Source organism: Cynocephalus volans, chromosome 1 (genome assembly GCF_027409185.1).
Source record: "Cynocephalus volans isolate mCynVol1 chromosome 1, mCynVol1.pri, whole genome shotgun sequence".
Taxonomy (NCBI): Eukaryota; Metazoa; Chordata; class Mammalia; order Dermoptera; family Cynocephalidae; genus Cynocephalus; species Cynocephalus volans.
Genome location: NC_084460.1, coordinates 7,506,432 through 7,522,402, shown reverse-complemented (window position 1 = coordinate 7,522,402; position 15,971 = coordinate 7,506,432). Strand labels below are relative to the sequence as shown.

General features: G+C 45.8%; 1 protein-coding gene across 2 annotated transcripts; it reads right to left on the bottom strand.

Annotated features, from left to right (window-relative positions):
- Positions 1 to 221: 221 nt before the first annotated feature.
- On the bottom strand, positions 222 to 9,501 carry PEX26 (peroxisomal biogenesis factor 26). 2 transcript variants are annotated; one of them, XM_063109999.1, is made up of 6 exons: positions 9,375 to 9,501; positions 9,016 to 9,290; positions 7,831 to 7,971; positions 7,133 to 7,428; positions 5,391 to 5,537; positions 222 to 3,102 (listed from the first exon to the last, which is right to left on the bottom strand). In XM_063109999.1, exons 2-6 carry the CDS (start codon positions 9,192 to 9,194, stop codon positions 2,999 to 3,001), a joined length of 867 nt encoding a protein of 288 aa, XP_062966069.1. In that variant the 5' UTR covers positions 9,195 to 9,290; positions 9,375 to 9,501; the 3' UTR covers positions 222 to 2,998. The 2 variants fall into 2 exon arrangements, with proteins under 2 accessions (XP_062966069.1, XP_062966073.1); XM_063110003.1 differs by having other exon boundaries at positions 3,014 to 3,102; positions 5,391 to 5,520.
- Positions 9,502 to 15,971: the final 6,470 nt, after the last annotated feature.

The following is a 15,971-nucleotide window of genomic DNA, read 5'->3' as shown; positions in this document are numbered from 1 at the left end:
GAGCTATAACATATAATATGTAACAGATGATCTTTCCAGATCTAATGTCCCGCAAAATCCTACCATGAAATGCTGCTCCTCTGATCTACATGCCCCTCTGAACATGCTGATGTGTACTGCTTGTGTTGAACAGCACTGTCCAAAAGAAATATAATGCAAGCCACATATGTAATTCAAAACATTCTAGCAGCCCCACTAAAAAAAGTAAACAAAAACAGATAAAATTTTCATAATAGATTTTATTTAACCCAGCATATCCAAAATAGTATCATTTCAACATGCAATCAGTATTAGAAAATTGAGTTTCCATTCTTTTTTTAGTACTAAGTCTTTAAAAGCCAGCATGGATTTTACATTTACAGAACATTTCAACTTGGACCAGCCACATTTCAAGTGCTCAAAAGTCACATCTGGCTAATGGCTACAATGCTGGACAGTGCAGGGGCAAATCTAACAAGGAAGCCCTCCTTTTACTTCTGACCTCATTAAGCCCAGAGTTGAAGACTGATAGCAGCACCAGCCTACATCCTTAGAAAAGGCCAAAGTCTTAGGAGCAGTTTGGATTCTGAGTTCCTCTCCTGACTAGGCAGGTAGCTGGGGCTGGTTACTAGACAGCACTGCAGAGATCGGGACAAACATAAACTGGAGAACGTAAAGGCCTGCAAGCATAACAATACTGGGGGCCTTCAGGGGAGAGCAGAAAAAATGAGTTGGGCATAATCAGGTTTTCTCTATATTCAGGATTTTCACAACATAAAACCCCACAAACTCACCAAAAGTACAAAGACCTCATCAGTAAGTTATATCAGACCATTCACTGAAACACCTCTGAGCACATTCTAACTCCCAGGCACTTGGCTGGGCACTGGTGAGTACAACCACTCAAAATAATATGGCTACAGGACAGTGCGCTAGGCAGATCACAAGTACAATCTCATTTACTCATCCAAATGTCCCTATAAGACAAGAACTTAGAGGTGAGAACAGTGAGGCTGAGAAAGGTTAAATCACTTCCCAACAGTCACACACATGGTAGAGCAGGGACTGGAACCTGACTCAAACACTTGTAACAAGCCACACTCCCAACTTCAAAGATCTCACAGCTACTGAAACAAAGAATTTCATAATTATAAGGCCACGGAGGCCTGGAAGCAGGGAGGGTCAGGAAAGGATTCCCAGAGGTAACCGTTGAGTAAGTCTGGAAGATTGAGAGCTCACCAGGCAAAGAGCAGGTGCTGGGCCTCCTAGCAGGAACAGCATGAGCTCAAGGCACAGAGGCCCGAGGGAGCATGTAGCAATAAGACAACTGTACCCGGCTGGGCAGCTGGGAGGCAGCATGCACAGCAAAGAGGCCCCACATCAAAGTGGAGGTGTCAGTCAGTACCGGTGCACAAGGGCCTTACATTCCTTGAAGAATCTGGGTTTTACCCTGTGGGCCATGGGAAGCCATTAATGAGTTTTATCTAGGGTAGTGAATGGGACCAGATTTTCATTTTAAGAAATCATTCTAAAAGAGGGATTGCAAACCTTACCAGACTCCCTGTCTCTCCCCAGCTCTATTTTAAAGCCCGCACAAAAATAGCATAGAGTTGTTTCCTACGGAATTTGGCCACAACCTAGGGATTTAAATCTAAGGGCCTGTGAAGTTTACTTACCTTACCCATTTTTCTAAACAGAGGTTGTTGACTTTCAACCCCTGGAAATCAACCACCAAAAAGCTTGTAAGTACTTATTTTCTTGGTATCAACACTGACTGAGGTCCCACTACAGCGCAGCTTGCTTGGTCCCCAGCTGCAAAAATGCTGGCTCCTGCTGCAAGCCTTTCTCGATCCTGACCGCACAGCAGGGCTTTACATTTACTTGCAAGAAATATGGCAAAGTCTTGCGGCCAGTGAGAAAAAACACCAAAACTTTTCAACTCCTCAAATTCTAAGTCCCCAATGCCTCCTCCCTTAAGGTTCTACTGTGCATTGCCTTCAAAAGCCACATCTCACTAACCAACCCCCCCACCCCATCCCTTCCAGCTCACCTGATTACCCAGTTCCACTTTCAGCTCAACAGCCTCTGAGGCTGGCCTACTTTTCAAGGCCACACAAGCAGAAAACTTGGGCATTATACATACAATAGAACATAACTGGGCCAACAGGACACAGAAAGGGGGAACCTGCAACGGTGTGTACCAAGGAGCCACAGACACAGGTAGAACCTGGTGAAACAGCCATGGGACAAAGTTTGCAGAGACTGAGTGAGGACAGAGTAGGTCTTGCCCACATACAACCTAGAAAATTGAGCTGAAGACCAAGAGGCACCAAGCGAGATCCCTGTATCCAGTGATAAGAGCTGAGCAGGCCACTTTGTTTTCAAAGAGCCATGCCCAAATCTGCACAGGGAGAGGCCTCAAGCAGCTTCAAGCCCACTGCAGCACCATGGCAACAGTGTATTGACACACAATTAGAGCAGATCTGTGAAGAGGGCATAGGAGAGAAGAAAGAGGCCCTCTCAGATCTCACTCTGGCTACTTAAGGTACTGCCCTGGGAGGCAACTTTCAGAGATAAACTTTTCAAGGAAGTAAAAGGCCAAAGGTCACTTCACCAGCATTTTTCTGAACTTCCAGCCCCATTAACACCCTGATTTGAAAAATCAACTCTCTACCTTTGCCAAGAAGATGGAACGTTTCATGGAGACACTCCCTGTTCCCAAACCCCTCCCATGTGAGGGCCTCTGGGTGTAAGGGATGCTGTTCTGGAGGAATTGTACTCTCTGGCCCCACTTGCTTCCACATTATCTACCCAGGCCAGCCAAAGTGGGGTGCAAGGGGGGCGCTGGGGCATCAAGACACAGTTCATCTGACTAGGTCAGCTCTTTCTAGAATTAGGCTGGCGCCACTGCCGGAGGGACCCCGCTGGCAGCAGGGATCAGGTCACCGTGGATGAGTCACTCTGCTTCTGTCACGGCAGATGTGGAGAGTGGAGAGGCTGAGGTGAATGGGAAGAGCACTCAGTCGTGGATGGGGAGCTGGTAGAGGCGAGAAGACAGGGCCTTCCAGATCCAATGGAAGAGCTGGGCCAGCTTGTAGAGGAAGGGCAGGGCAGGAGGAGAAGCTGCGGGGAAGGGAGACTGCTGCAGACACGCCCTCCTCACACCCTCCTCACTTGCCCCACCTCCATCCCTCGGAAACTTGGGAGCAGACATTTTCTGAGGCATAGGTGCTTAAGGTTATTTGCATCCTCCCCAATAATAAAGAATTTCACTTTCTCTAGGATATATTGTCTGGGATATAGTTTCTTCACTTGAATTGGTGTCCTTAAATTTGCTGAGAAAAGATTCAAATCTATTACATTTTAATCTTTTTGATATGCCAAAAAAACTGAACAGTGGCTACCTCTGGGGAGATGAATTTTGGGACAGACTTTTCACCACACTTTGTACCTTTTAAACTTGGATCCATATCACAGTTTTACCTATTTCTATCATAATTTCATATTAAAAATAAAATCTACTGGATGTTTGTTTTCCTTTTTTGAATTACTGATTTTTTAAATAGGGACTATATATTTCTTTCTTAAAAAGAAAAAATGTTATTTTTTAAAAATAATCTATTGACAGTCTGCCCTTGTTCTACCTTTTCAGCCAAGTCCTAATTGCAGCCCCGTCACAGGCTCCCCTGTCCCATGGTGTCTCCGCTGCAGTGAGGAGCACCTGCCACTGAGCAGCCGTGGACACAGCAAGCTCAGACAGCCTCATGCCATCCCCACTAAAGAGACCAGAACTTATATAACCAAAAGGCTTACAGAACTAAAAAGAATTTCTAAATTTGTATCAAATCTCTGGAACACAGTAGAAAGCCAGAGGGTGGACAGGAATGAGCACGAGCTATCCTCAGCACTTCTGATAGCTAACTAGTACTTTTTGTGAGCAAGCAAAGTTGTTCAGAGGGAATTGCTCTGACACAGAAAGGAACTCCTGCTCAGTCTTCAGCAAAGGAATTAAAAGGACCTCTGAGCTAAGTTTAAAAAAAAAAAAAAAAGCTACCTGAATAAGAAAAAAGGAAATAGGAAGACCTAAAGATTAAGCCAAGAAGTGGCATTTTAAAAATAGACACACTGTTTGTGTGACCCTGAACTAGTCACTTTACCTCTCTGGTCTTAGGTTTCTCAACCAAACAAGAAAGAAAATGAAAGCACCAGAATAAGGATTTCTGGTTTTCCCTTCAGTTTTGAAATTTATACAATTCTGTTCTAAGTCTAAATTCGTGAGAAGAGATTAAATCATAACTCACATACAGTAACACACAAAAAAATCTAAGCGTGAGTGCCTAATGTGGCCTGGTGCTTACACATCTGAGGGATTAATCCTCAGGAAATAACCAGAGCTGTTCCCAAACATCACTTGGGGAGCTCATCTCTACTTCACAGCAAGGCGAAAAACAGAATCATCCTCTAAATGATCAACAACAGACGGTTGTGAAATCTATTATGGAAGTTTCTGTAAATTGGAATATCATTTAGCCACTTTAAGTCATGCTTGAAAGAATATTTATGACATATACAACTGCGTACACTGTCTATATCCACAGAAAAAGACTGAAGGCAGACAGTCCCAGACTTAAGATGATTTGACTTAATGATTTTTTCATTTTATGATGTTGCAGAAGCATACACATCCAGTAGAAATCTACTTCAAGCACCCATACAACCACTGTTTTCCACTTTCAGTCCAGTATTCAATAAACTACATGAGCTATTCAACACTTTATTATAAAATAGTCCTTGTGTTAGATGGTTTCGCCCAACTGTAGGCTAATGTAAGTGTTCTGAGCACGTTTAAGGTAGGCTAGGCTCAGCTATGATGTTCAATAGGTTAGGAGTATTAGATGCATTTTGACTTAAGATATTTGCAACTTACGATGGGTTTATTGTCACGTTACCCCATCGTAAGCTGACGAGCATCTGTACAACAATTACAGTAGCAGACTGACAGGTAATTTATTTTCTTATTTATACTTTTCTCTATTTTCCACATTTTCTAAAATGTATGAGCATTTCACTTACAATTTAATATGTTTTGAATTAACACTTTTTTAGACATTATTATGAGGAAGATTTTTTAATTCTGAGCTTCTAGTCAGAGCTCACCCCTGGACAAAGTGGACGACTAAAGTGTTCAGGGGTCAGTAGGACAGACAGAATTTTCTCCAGACTGCACTCATGGATTCTAGGACTGGCCTCCTTCCAGGTGGGCTGATTCATGCAAGTCCATCTATTCCCCCTTGTAGAAGAGGCTCAAGGAGAAATGTCACAGGAGGTACCTCTGTGACACAGGGCTCTGTGATGGGCATGCTGAAAAGCACCTGCAAAGGGTTGGAAGGGAGGGAGGCTCCATCACTCACCTGGATCAAACCTCACCACCAAGAGACAGAGGATCAAGGTGGCCAGGAGGCTCTTTTTGAAGGGCAGAGAAAAGAAGTGGCTCACTGCAGATTCCCAAAGCCGGTGAAGCAACATCAGCAGTGACAGGAACTTGTGAGAGAAAGAGTCTAGTCAAGGAGATAGAGCATAACTTCAGGGCAAGTCAGGAGAAATCAGCTTCCCTGACTTTGCATGCTGAGCTGGAATATAACGATTGAGTAAAAGGTACTGGGAATGGTTTTCTCACATAGTTCATTAAGTGGTTCAAAGGAATTCTAAAAGCTCCAAAAATGTTTTAAGGGCTATATCACTAGACTATTGTCTCCTTAGGAGAGGACCCTGACAGACAACACCTACTCAGCTGGGTAAACCTGGCATATTTGGTGTCTGTTTTTAACGGCTCATTATTTTCTAGCATTCTTTACATTATGGCTTAAGATGCGTGCATAAAGTTACACAGAACAATAGTTCTGATTATCACATTAATGCAGGGAAATGAAGGATGCTTAATTCACATAGTGAAGAATTCAAAAATCTTGGATTATATATATAAACATGAACACTACCAACCTAAGAAAAAGTGATGCCCAGTCCTGGTAAAACCTGTCAAACCCCGTTCCCCACCCCCTCCTCCCCAGGAGGTGCAGGGGCAGAGGGCCTGGGCAGCCACAGGTAATCCCTGCAGCAAACAACCTGCTTGCAAAGAAGTGATTCTCAGCAGCTTCATGCTCTTAAGCACACAAAGAAAAAATATTTTTCAGAACAGAATTAGTCTCCTAATTAAACTGAACGGCCTTCCTTTTTAAAAAAAAGAAAAAATGGAATAGGCCTATGCTACCAAGAGAAAAAACAGGTATCAGTAAGTAAAACCTAACAAGAGAAAAACTTAAATCCAGCTTAAGGAAGAACTTCCCTACAGAATTGTCCATAGCTGGAAGGCACCTCTTCAGGAGATAATGATTTTTCTGTCCTCAGAAACATTCACACGTAGACTAGATTACCACTCAAGAAAAAGGAGCTGAAAGTATTCAGGGACTGGGGGAAGTGTCTGGACCAGGAGAAGGATCTTCAAGGTCAACTCCTAACAAAACAATCCTACTTGTATGATGCCAACTAGGCATACAGTATTGGGTCTTGAAGCAGTTTCCCTATAGAAACCAGTTTATAAAACTGCACTCTAATGGGCAGGGGTGGACATCCATCATTGAAGAAAACACTCAAAAGCTCTAGTAAGTGAAGGCAGACAGAAGGTTGGGCAGTGGGGCCCCGAGCTGGATATAAGTGATTTTTATTTCACAAGTCAAGTTACCAAGTTATCATGTTAATTTATCATTTTCCTTTGGCTATCCACAAGCATGTCTCAGCTGTGTCCGTATTTGTGCTAGCATTTAAAGGAGGAGTAACATCTCGCCCAGGCCAGAAAGGTGGAAGCAAGAGATCTGGTGAGAGGACCCCAAGGAGAAGATGACTGATCAGACCACAACGGGAAGGTGACTTTTAGGAGATGAGAGTCAAGGTTCCAAGGCTCAGTAACACCTCCCCATATGGAGATCCTCCTTCCACTGCCAACTTCACAGGGCCTGGGCTTGCTTTACTCTATGTTACGGGAGTAATTCACATAAAGAATTGCTCCCAAGCTCCCAGGAATGTCATGATAGACCCCAAGATGCAGGGAAAGCCCATAACTCCACTTCACAGAGGCCACAGACGGAAAATGTCCTACCTTCCTGGTTCAGTTTCTGGGCCTCCTCAGAGCCTGAGTGCTCCTGTTTCTGCTGTTGCCTTGTGGTATGAATGACCTGGAGTATGTCCAGCTGCTGCTCCTCACCAAAGGCTGCAGAGCCCACCACTAGCTCCTCAGCCTCTGACAAGCGACCCAGGGGCAGCAGCACCCGCTGCAGGTGAAGTTCTGCCAAGGCTCCATATTCTGGAAGACCCTGATTGTCTGGGTCTTGGAACCAGGCACTGACGACATCCAGCATTGCTCCAGGCTCTTGCATTTTGCTGTATAAAAGAATGCTACAGCCCCAAATAATCCAATCCCAAAGAAAAGAAGTCAGTGCTCCACAGTCAGTTCACTTCTCCTCCAGCCCTTCCCCATGGAATGCTGACAATTAAAGAATTAGGAATTCCTAGAAAGTAGCAAGTAGATCTCAGCTCTGGCCACTTCTGTCACCCCACTTCACTCCTATTCTCTGTGTCCCCTCTTTTCTTCTTTTCCTCTACCCCACTCCTAAACTCCTCCAACCTCATCCTTTATTGCTATGTTTTGAAATTTGAAAAAAAGAGGGGAGGAGGATTGGACTTGGAGGGAAATGACAGGGAAAGGGAAAAGAGAAGGTGTCAGACCCTCATTCAAGGGAGAACCCAAAAATTCTCCTGTTCCTGCACTGATCCAACAAGTCAGCAACAAGGACCTACCACAGCTCCAGGACTTTGGGGGGCAGCTTTTCAGGGACCTGATAATACTGAAGGACCCAGGAGAGGACTTCCTGCCACCGATCCATTTCTGCCAGGGCCTGGATTCCAACAACACACAGGGAGCATTTCACCTCCGAGGAGCTGTCAGCAAAAGACCAATTCAGGTTTAGAAGTGGTTCCCATTCCCATTCCCACCTCCAGCTCCAACTCAGCAGCCATCACCTCTATCCTCCCCATTAGTATTCAGCCAGGCCTCATGAGCTGTAAACCTCTTAGAGGCAAATCAGCTGTTGCCCAACACACATCTTTGTATCCAAGTGAAATCCAGGTGAACAGGAAGGGTAATCCTGGGGGGAAAGGACAACATACAGCACAGGTGTGGGTCAAAAGAGAGCTGGACCTAAGAGTTTGCTCAGTGAAGAAATGGGCTTGCAGCAAGGTTTCTGGCTGACTGTATTGATGCGACCTCCACAACTGGCCGCTTAGCACGACCTAATAAGGTACCTCCAGACACCTAGAAGCAAAGCCTTCAGCATTCACTGCAACAAAGCTCCCACTCAACCCCCTAAAACACAGCCAGAGCTCCCCAATTCATTCTTCTCTGAGGTTAGCCTTGACCATTTTATCCACCACGTCCCTAGTGTGGTCTAACCCAATTTTACAATCCACAGAGAAATGATGGCCTCAACTGCCAGAAGAGGTTGGTGGCATTACAAAGAGCAAGGCAGGACCAGGATTCTCTCAGGATGAATTCTTTAATCCAACCCTTCAACAGGACCAGAACACTACTCCTGCCTTGTCCCCCATTTCCCATCACCAGCCAAGGTCAGTAATGAACTTGGGGGCAGGGGGAGTCCTAGGAGAGGATTCTGCACCTGCTTACTGAACCTGTTTACTGATAGAATTCAACACTTAATATTCATTCAACCTTCCCTTCCCATCATGACATCCTACACTGGAACAGGAACAAAGAACTGGCTGTGGGTTTCCTCTAAGCTCTGATCCACGCCTTGGCCACGTCATTGTGCAGTGCCTCAGTTGCCTCCTCTGTAAAATGCGCACAAGAGGAACCACTAATGAAAGTGAGGCGTAAGGCTCCTTATGAACAACCTGGGGGTGACTAACATCCTGAAATCTCGAGTCCTACCCCAAGCGCGCCCGGAAACGGGCTAACCCAGCACGTACGTGGCGTCGCCGGCCAGACTCCGCCAGGCGCGCTCGCAGGTGTCCAGCGCTGCGGGGAAGTCCAGGTGCACCACCAACAGGTCGGCCGCCTCCTCCAGGAGGTCCGCGGCGGGCGCGGGGGCCGGGGCGGCGCGCACCGGCTCGCTGCTGCGCAGGGGGCCCCCGGCGTCGCTCTTCATGGCCACCCTGGGCTCGGGCCTGTCACCTCGGACGAGGCTCCGGGAGCAGAGGGGGAGTCCTCACATCCTCGCCCACAGCCTTCCCGAGGTCGGTTCCTAGAGAAAGAAAAGGAGGGGCGGAATCTAAGGCAAAGGCTGGGCACAGCTCGGCTTTGCAGAGTTGCTACACCCCTGGACTACCTGGCTGTCGCTCCTCTGGCCCCACGACACGGGCCGGAACCGCCTTAGCCCCGGAGACTGGCGCTCCAGGGTTCTTCTACGAACAGACCCCCGCGCGGGCCCGGCCACGGCAGCAGACACCGCCCGGCCCCCGCGGGCGCAAGGCTTCCGGCGGCGCGGAGGACTCTGGGAGTTGTAGTTCCCGAGCACTCGGCTCGGCCCCCCTCCAGAAGCGGATGGGAAATCGGGACTACATCCCCCAGCATGCCGCGTCGCAGAGACTCGCTGTCCCGGGAGAAAACAGACCGGTAGACAGCCTCAGGATCAGGAAATGAGGGCAGACGGACGAAACCGAAGCTTCTTGTGAGATGGGGAGGTCGGCTCTCTAATTCCAGTGTTGGAGGCGGGTCTGCATGCACGCTTGTAATTCTGCGGGGATGGGGAGACTAGGAAAGGAACTGAAAGAAAAGATCAGAGCTGGCCGCTTTTCCCGAATATGTCCCGTCTTCCGTCACCTTAACGTTTATTCAGTGCTTAAAGGGCCGGCCACTGCGCCAGCTCTTTGCTTGCGATCTTAATTCTTCCTTCAGTTCTGTGAGTTAAAGACAACTGTTATCCCCATTCTACAGGTGAGGAAATGGAAGCTTATTTAAATAATTGGAACGTATTTAAATAATTTGACGCCACACAAGTAATAAGTGACAAAAAAGCAGTCAAACCAAGGTTCTTTTCGCTTAAAGGCACGTATTTAGCCACAATTCTGTTCTGCAGGGACAGGACTGAGTCTATGCTTTCCTGCACGATCACCGCGCGAAGCAAGTTAGTGAGCTCCTTGAGCCTTTGTTGTCTCATATAAAATAAGAATATTGTGAAAAACAAAGCCATGTTGTGGGTAATGCAATTTATAATAAAGTACTGAGACCAGAGTAAGTATTCGATAAACTGTAGCTATAATGATCATTATATAACCTTCCACAGATACATAAGTTACACTTACTAATATATTCTATGCTTCACTCAGGCTTTGCCAAGCCTCCCACGTTTATACTAGACCCTCTTGGCTTTAATTTCTCCCCAGTTCTCTACCTTTAAAACTTTCTCCAAAGTTTCCCTAGAATTGTTTGCTCCCCTCGTTAGACAGTAGGTTAGACAGGCCAGGCACAGGGTAAGTGCCTCTTCACATCACCAGGCATAGACACACCCATCTGGGCTTTCAGCTCTCTGCAGAAAGGCCTTGTGGAAAACTGAAGTGGAAACATCAAGTCCATCAGACTCTGAGGAAAGAGAAGTACAGACCCTGTAACTGTATAAGGTGATGAAGCCAGGACTTCACTCGTTCCACAGATACTTTTTGACTACCAGTTACCAGGTGGCAGGCAAAATGTCTGCTTTCGTGAGCTTACGTCATAGTGGAAGGAAACAGAAAATAAAAAATAAGCAAGTAAATGTTTACAGCAGTATATCGGATGGTGAGAAATGCTAAGGGGAAATAAGAGATTGGGAGGGACAGCAATGAGGAGGCAGGGTTGGTATCTGCCTTTAACTTTGTTTCCTAACAGCAAATCCAGGGTTGGGGACAGAGCATAGAGAAAATGTGTTCGCATGCTCAGGACTAGCCCCTGTTGGTGGGGTCACTATTCCCTTTGGAATACTGCCCTTGGGATCAACGTATTCTCAGTATCATTTGTGAGGAGCTCTATCATAAGTCCCTCTTCCTCACCAAGCAACGTTTATTCCCCCACAGCAAACTCCATGGCAAAGATAAGCCTGGGAAGTGTGAATCAGTTTAAGATTGAGGTTGCCAAAATGTTTGATCAGCTCTGCCTCAGATTTGACATTAGATGGTGAAGATATTAGTAATAACATAATTATTGGCCTGACACACACACACACACACACCCTGTTTGATCAGCTCTGCCTCAGATTTGACATTAGATGGTGAAGATATTAGTAATAATATAATTATTGGCCACACACACACACACACACACACACACACACACACCCTGTTTCTTAGAACTGAGTTTTAGAAATCTGCCCTGAAAACGTAGGGATGCGGCAGGAGCACCAGCTGAGACAGGCACGACCACATCACTTCCAGGTGCACCATGTCTAAGTGGCTGGCAGCTTGTTGCCTAAGAAAAGTCCCCTTTAATCCCTAGCAACGTTCTTGCTATTCTGAATTTTTCCAGGAGATGGCAGCACAGCTTAAAAGACAGCCTTACCAGGAACAAATTTGCTTACGTAGTTGTGAAGCAGCCAGAATGATGTCAGGACTTTAGAGCAGGAGAGGGGAGTGCTAAACTCATGGAGAAATAGGATTGTGTTCCATTTCCATGTTTCACCCAATTTTCAACTATACAGGGCTTCATAGTGGTCTGTATGTAACCATCTAACATTTAGCACCATTGTGCCCACAAATGATTCTTCAGCACACATCTACTATGATACAACACCATCTCCTCTATGTCTGAATGTACCCAGAACTTCCCAGGCCGAGACACAGAAATCCTAAACCAAAATGAATTCCTTCCACCTAAGGAAGAGTGAACAAGTATTACATATACCTAATGTATCGGTCTGTTTCTGTTGCTTATAAAAGAATACCTGAAACTAGATAATTTATAAAGAAAAGATATTCATTTCTTACAGTTTTGCCAGCTGGGAAGTCCTCAGTCCAGGGGCACATCTGGTGAGGGCCTTATTCTTGGCAGTGACTCTCTACAGGGTCCTGTAGCAATCAAGGCATCATGGTGAGAGAATGGCCTGAGTGAGAGAACTGACCTGCTCATTAGCTCTCCTGTAAAGCCACAGAACCACATCAATGACAACACATGACTCCATGAATGGATCAACACGTTCAGGAGGGCATGGTCCTCGCAATCCAATCACCTCTTAAAGGCCCCAATTTCCATCACAAGGTTTGAAACCACCTGTCCTCCTCTCATTCTCCCATCCTCGGGACAAAACAAGCAGTGGAAATAAGGACGGTTTTCTCAGATCTGTGAGGCCTGGCACATGTTAATACTTGCATTGCTGCAGTTTTGCTTTGGGAAAACTAGCAGGGCAAATGAGATGCTGAGATGCTCATTACAGCCCATCCCCTAGCTCCTACCCACGCTCTGGAACTTGGCACTCTTTCTCATGTCTGGCAGGGTGTGCAGTGAGTCTCAATATGAGGATGTAGCCTGCTTTAGCAGTTGATGAGTTGGTATGTTTGTAGCAGAAAGAGCAGCAGACTGGCAGGTGAGAGACACCAGTTAGAATCCTGGTTCCTTCGGTGAAGCCAGGTGAACTCTAGATAGTCACCCAACTTCTCTGTGTCTCAGTGTTCTTATCTGAGGACATGGATACCAACACCTGCCACACAGAATTGCTGTGAGGATTGGAAGAGATCATGTGACAGCCCACTGGACACTTTAAATCACTGGAATAGTTTAAGCTGATATAAGGCGAGATGGGGTAATATATTGGGGAACAAGTAAGGAGAAAAAAATCTCATTCCACCTCAGAGTTCTGTAACCTTAATTTCTGACCTGGAATCCAGCTCTTGACTCTTCCATGCAAAGGTCAGAGATGCCCACATCTGGGGTCAGACTGGCCTGTCTTGCCCTCTCCAAACTGTTCCACATTTCAGGTCAATAAACAACATCCACAGCTGCCCCTTCAAGTACAACCCATCTAGCCAGAGCCCCTCAGTCCAGGGATATCTGTGGCAAAGCTTCGCATGCGATAGGATCATGCCAAGCATGGACCTTTGGCCAGAAGCAATCCAAAGAGATAAGTACTAGCAGGGTGGAGATGATGTTTTTCCAGGATGGCCAAGGGGCGTGCCTCCCTCACTCCAGACCTTCGTCAGTTAGATGGCATTTTTATGGCTCTTTTTAAAGCCTGGATTCAGAGTTCGGGGAAGAACTCAATACTTCCTGTTTGCTTCTCTGCATATAGACACAGCCAAACTCTGCTTCTGTATCTAGAAAGTAACCATCATCATGATCACTCTACAGTGCTTCACAACAGTGATGATGGCTCAGTTTATATTGTATAGAAGGTATTAACTATGCACTAGGTGCTCTTCTGAGTGCTTTGCATTGAACTCATTTTAATCCTCAACAACCTTGTGTCAAAGGTCCTAATATCATCCCTGTTTTGTAGATGAAGAAACTGAGCTACAGAGTGGTTACGTAACTTGTAACCAAGGCCACGCAACAAGTGCGTAGCAGAGGGATACTAAAACCCAGGCAATTTGGCTCCTGTCTTTCTTCTTAACTAGTACATAAGACTGGCTCTACCAGATACTTTCACTTGTCTTATTTGAGCTTGACAGCAAATCTGTGAGCAAGGTAACACGGGTATATTATTATTATTATCCCTGTGTATAGATGGGAAACTAAAGCTGAGAAACTCTGCCCCACCTCAAAACACATGGTCTCAATGGCAAAGCTGGGACAATAGCCAGAGGTTTCTCACCAGATCCATGCCCAGGTACCATTAATCAAAGGGCATCAACAGCTGCTCATCATCTGTCTTGCATGTGACTGGGTCCCCCCTCTATGGAGACCTTTTCTCACTCCCCCAGAAGTCAGAAGACCCACTCCAGAGAAGGCTACACATATCTTCGTGATGCCAGACCCGATAGTTTGCTGTTCCTTCTTGAAGCCCGAAAAATGGAATAAGAAATAGATGCTCACTGCGGATAGTTCAGCCCTGACTCTGTCGTGGAAGGGTGTGAGGGTGCTCCCCATGACCCCCGGTCTTTTCTGATCTTACATAATGGGGGTGAATCACACCTTCCTTCAAACTCCAGTTGTGCCTTCTTTTTATGCCTTTTCTGTGGGTCCTTCCCAACTTCTGTATTTCCTTATAGTTATTTGTGTCATTCTCCTATTCAACTGTGCCCCTCCTGAGGACAAGGATAGCGTCTCCCTCATTTCAGGATCCCTGTGCTGTCTAGCATGGTGTAAAACAATAGGCATGCAATATCACAGAGGACCCTGCCTCTCCAGTGCTGTTCTGCCTCATTTCGTCTTCTTCAGGCACCTTTGCTGGTGAGCACTGTATGAAAAGGTTGGAAGCTGAAAAAGACGTGCCCTAGCCCAGTCCCTGCAAAAAGGAGCAGCACTTAATGGTGTTTCCAGATACTGATACCCCCAGCATGCCTTCTTGCCTATGATTAATTTGCAATGTCCTTTCTAGAGTTCTCTTCCTTATTTCCTAGGAAATAATCTAATAAACTCAGTCACCCTGACTCACAGAACTTTGGAATTGAAAGGAGCCTTATCATACTACTGTCAAGCAAACTGAGGCCCTACTCTGCATCTGTTTCTGATGCAGAGTAAGAATGACACCAGATGGAACACTGAAAAGTTAGTAAAATGAGGAAAACAAGTGTCTGAGCATATTTTTTAACCAACAATTCAGTTTATTTCAAAAGTTAAGGGCCACTCAGCCAAGCTCTAATCTATTTGGCTTTGTAAAGACCTCTTTCTGTGCAAGTCAGTATGCTCAGGAGAAATTACCCTTCCAGGGACTCTCGCACAGCACAACTCCAGGAGGTGCCAATCACATCAAGCCTGTGTGAATGGCACCTCCTGGAGTTATGCGGCTTTACAACCTGCAAGGCCCAGCATAGCAGCTCTCTTTGTTCCTGCTCCACACTAACATGGGCTTTGATGCTGAAGTCCAAGCACATTCAGTTCTCTCTGTGGACACTCTGAGTTGTTTGTGGCAAGAACAAAGAGACTGCCCGTACTCCCAGCCCTGGTCTCTTGTCCTCACTGGGGATGGGCTGCCGAACAGACAAGCTGCCTCCAGGCTCGCACAGACTTGCTTGCAGAAAGTTTTCTGGGAAGAAATTTGTCATGAATGGCACGGTGTGCTGTCATCATCCCTTCTATTTTGTGTCCTGCTGGGAAGCTTGTTTGTTCTTTATGTATCTGGCTCAGAAATGTAGCGGGATAGTGGAAGTATATTACGAATAGGCTTGCCACACCCTTTTTCTAATCCCTCACAACACAAGGCAAAGCACGAATGAGTGGGTGAGTTCGCAGTTCTCTCAGGCAGCCAGAGTCTAAGGGACCAGAAAGAATAGAGGTGGAAAGACAGGAATCACATGTCACTATCTCAAACAAGGAAGTTCATGTGTACACAGTCTGTAGTCGAAACCACCATGTCATTACAGCCTATGAAATAAACAGAGATGAAAGGGCATCTCTTCCTTTCTGGGGCCGTCTGACTTCACTTCACGGGCATTTGTCATGATCTTCACAAACTGCTCCTTGTTCCCAGAAACAACATTTCCCATACCTAAGAAAATATTCTCCAGGATTAAAAGAGAATCCTATGGATCCTTCCAATTTTTTTACAACCTAAGATTGGATTGTTTGGTATCTACTATCTTTTAATTGTTTTTGTCAAACTGATACATACCCCCAATAAAAATAGCCCAAACAAGACAAAAAAGTACAAAAAGAATAGGAATACTCTGAAATCCTACCATCCACAAATTACAACCTTTAACATTCTGATGAACGTCCCTCGATGAATGCACAGTAGTAACACGTGTAACTATGCACAATCGTGCTGCCCTGCAACCTGATGTACTTGCTCATAGAATGT

Excerpts from the sequence above, each read along its gene's own strand:
- PEX26 (XM_063109999.1), bottom strand. The coding sequence starts at position 9,194 with ATGAAGAGCGACGCCGGGGGCCCCCTGCGCAGCAGCGAGCCGGTGCGC. Across the intron at positions 5,538-7,132 it reads CCAGAAACTGAACCAGGAAG|ACTCTTTCTCTCACAAGTTC; the intron begins GTAGGACATTTT and ends CTCCTTGACTAG. Across the intron at positions 3,103-5,390 it reads GGTGGTGAGGTTTGATCCAG|CTTCTCCTCCTGCCCTGCCC; the intron begins GTGAGTGATGGA and ends CCTTCCCCGCAG.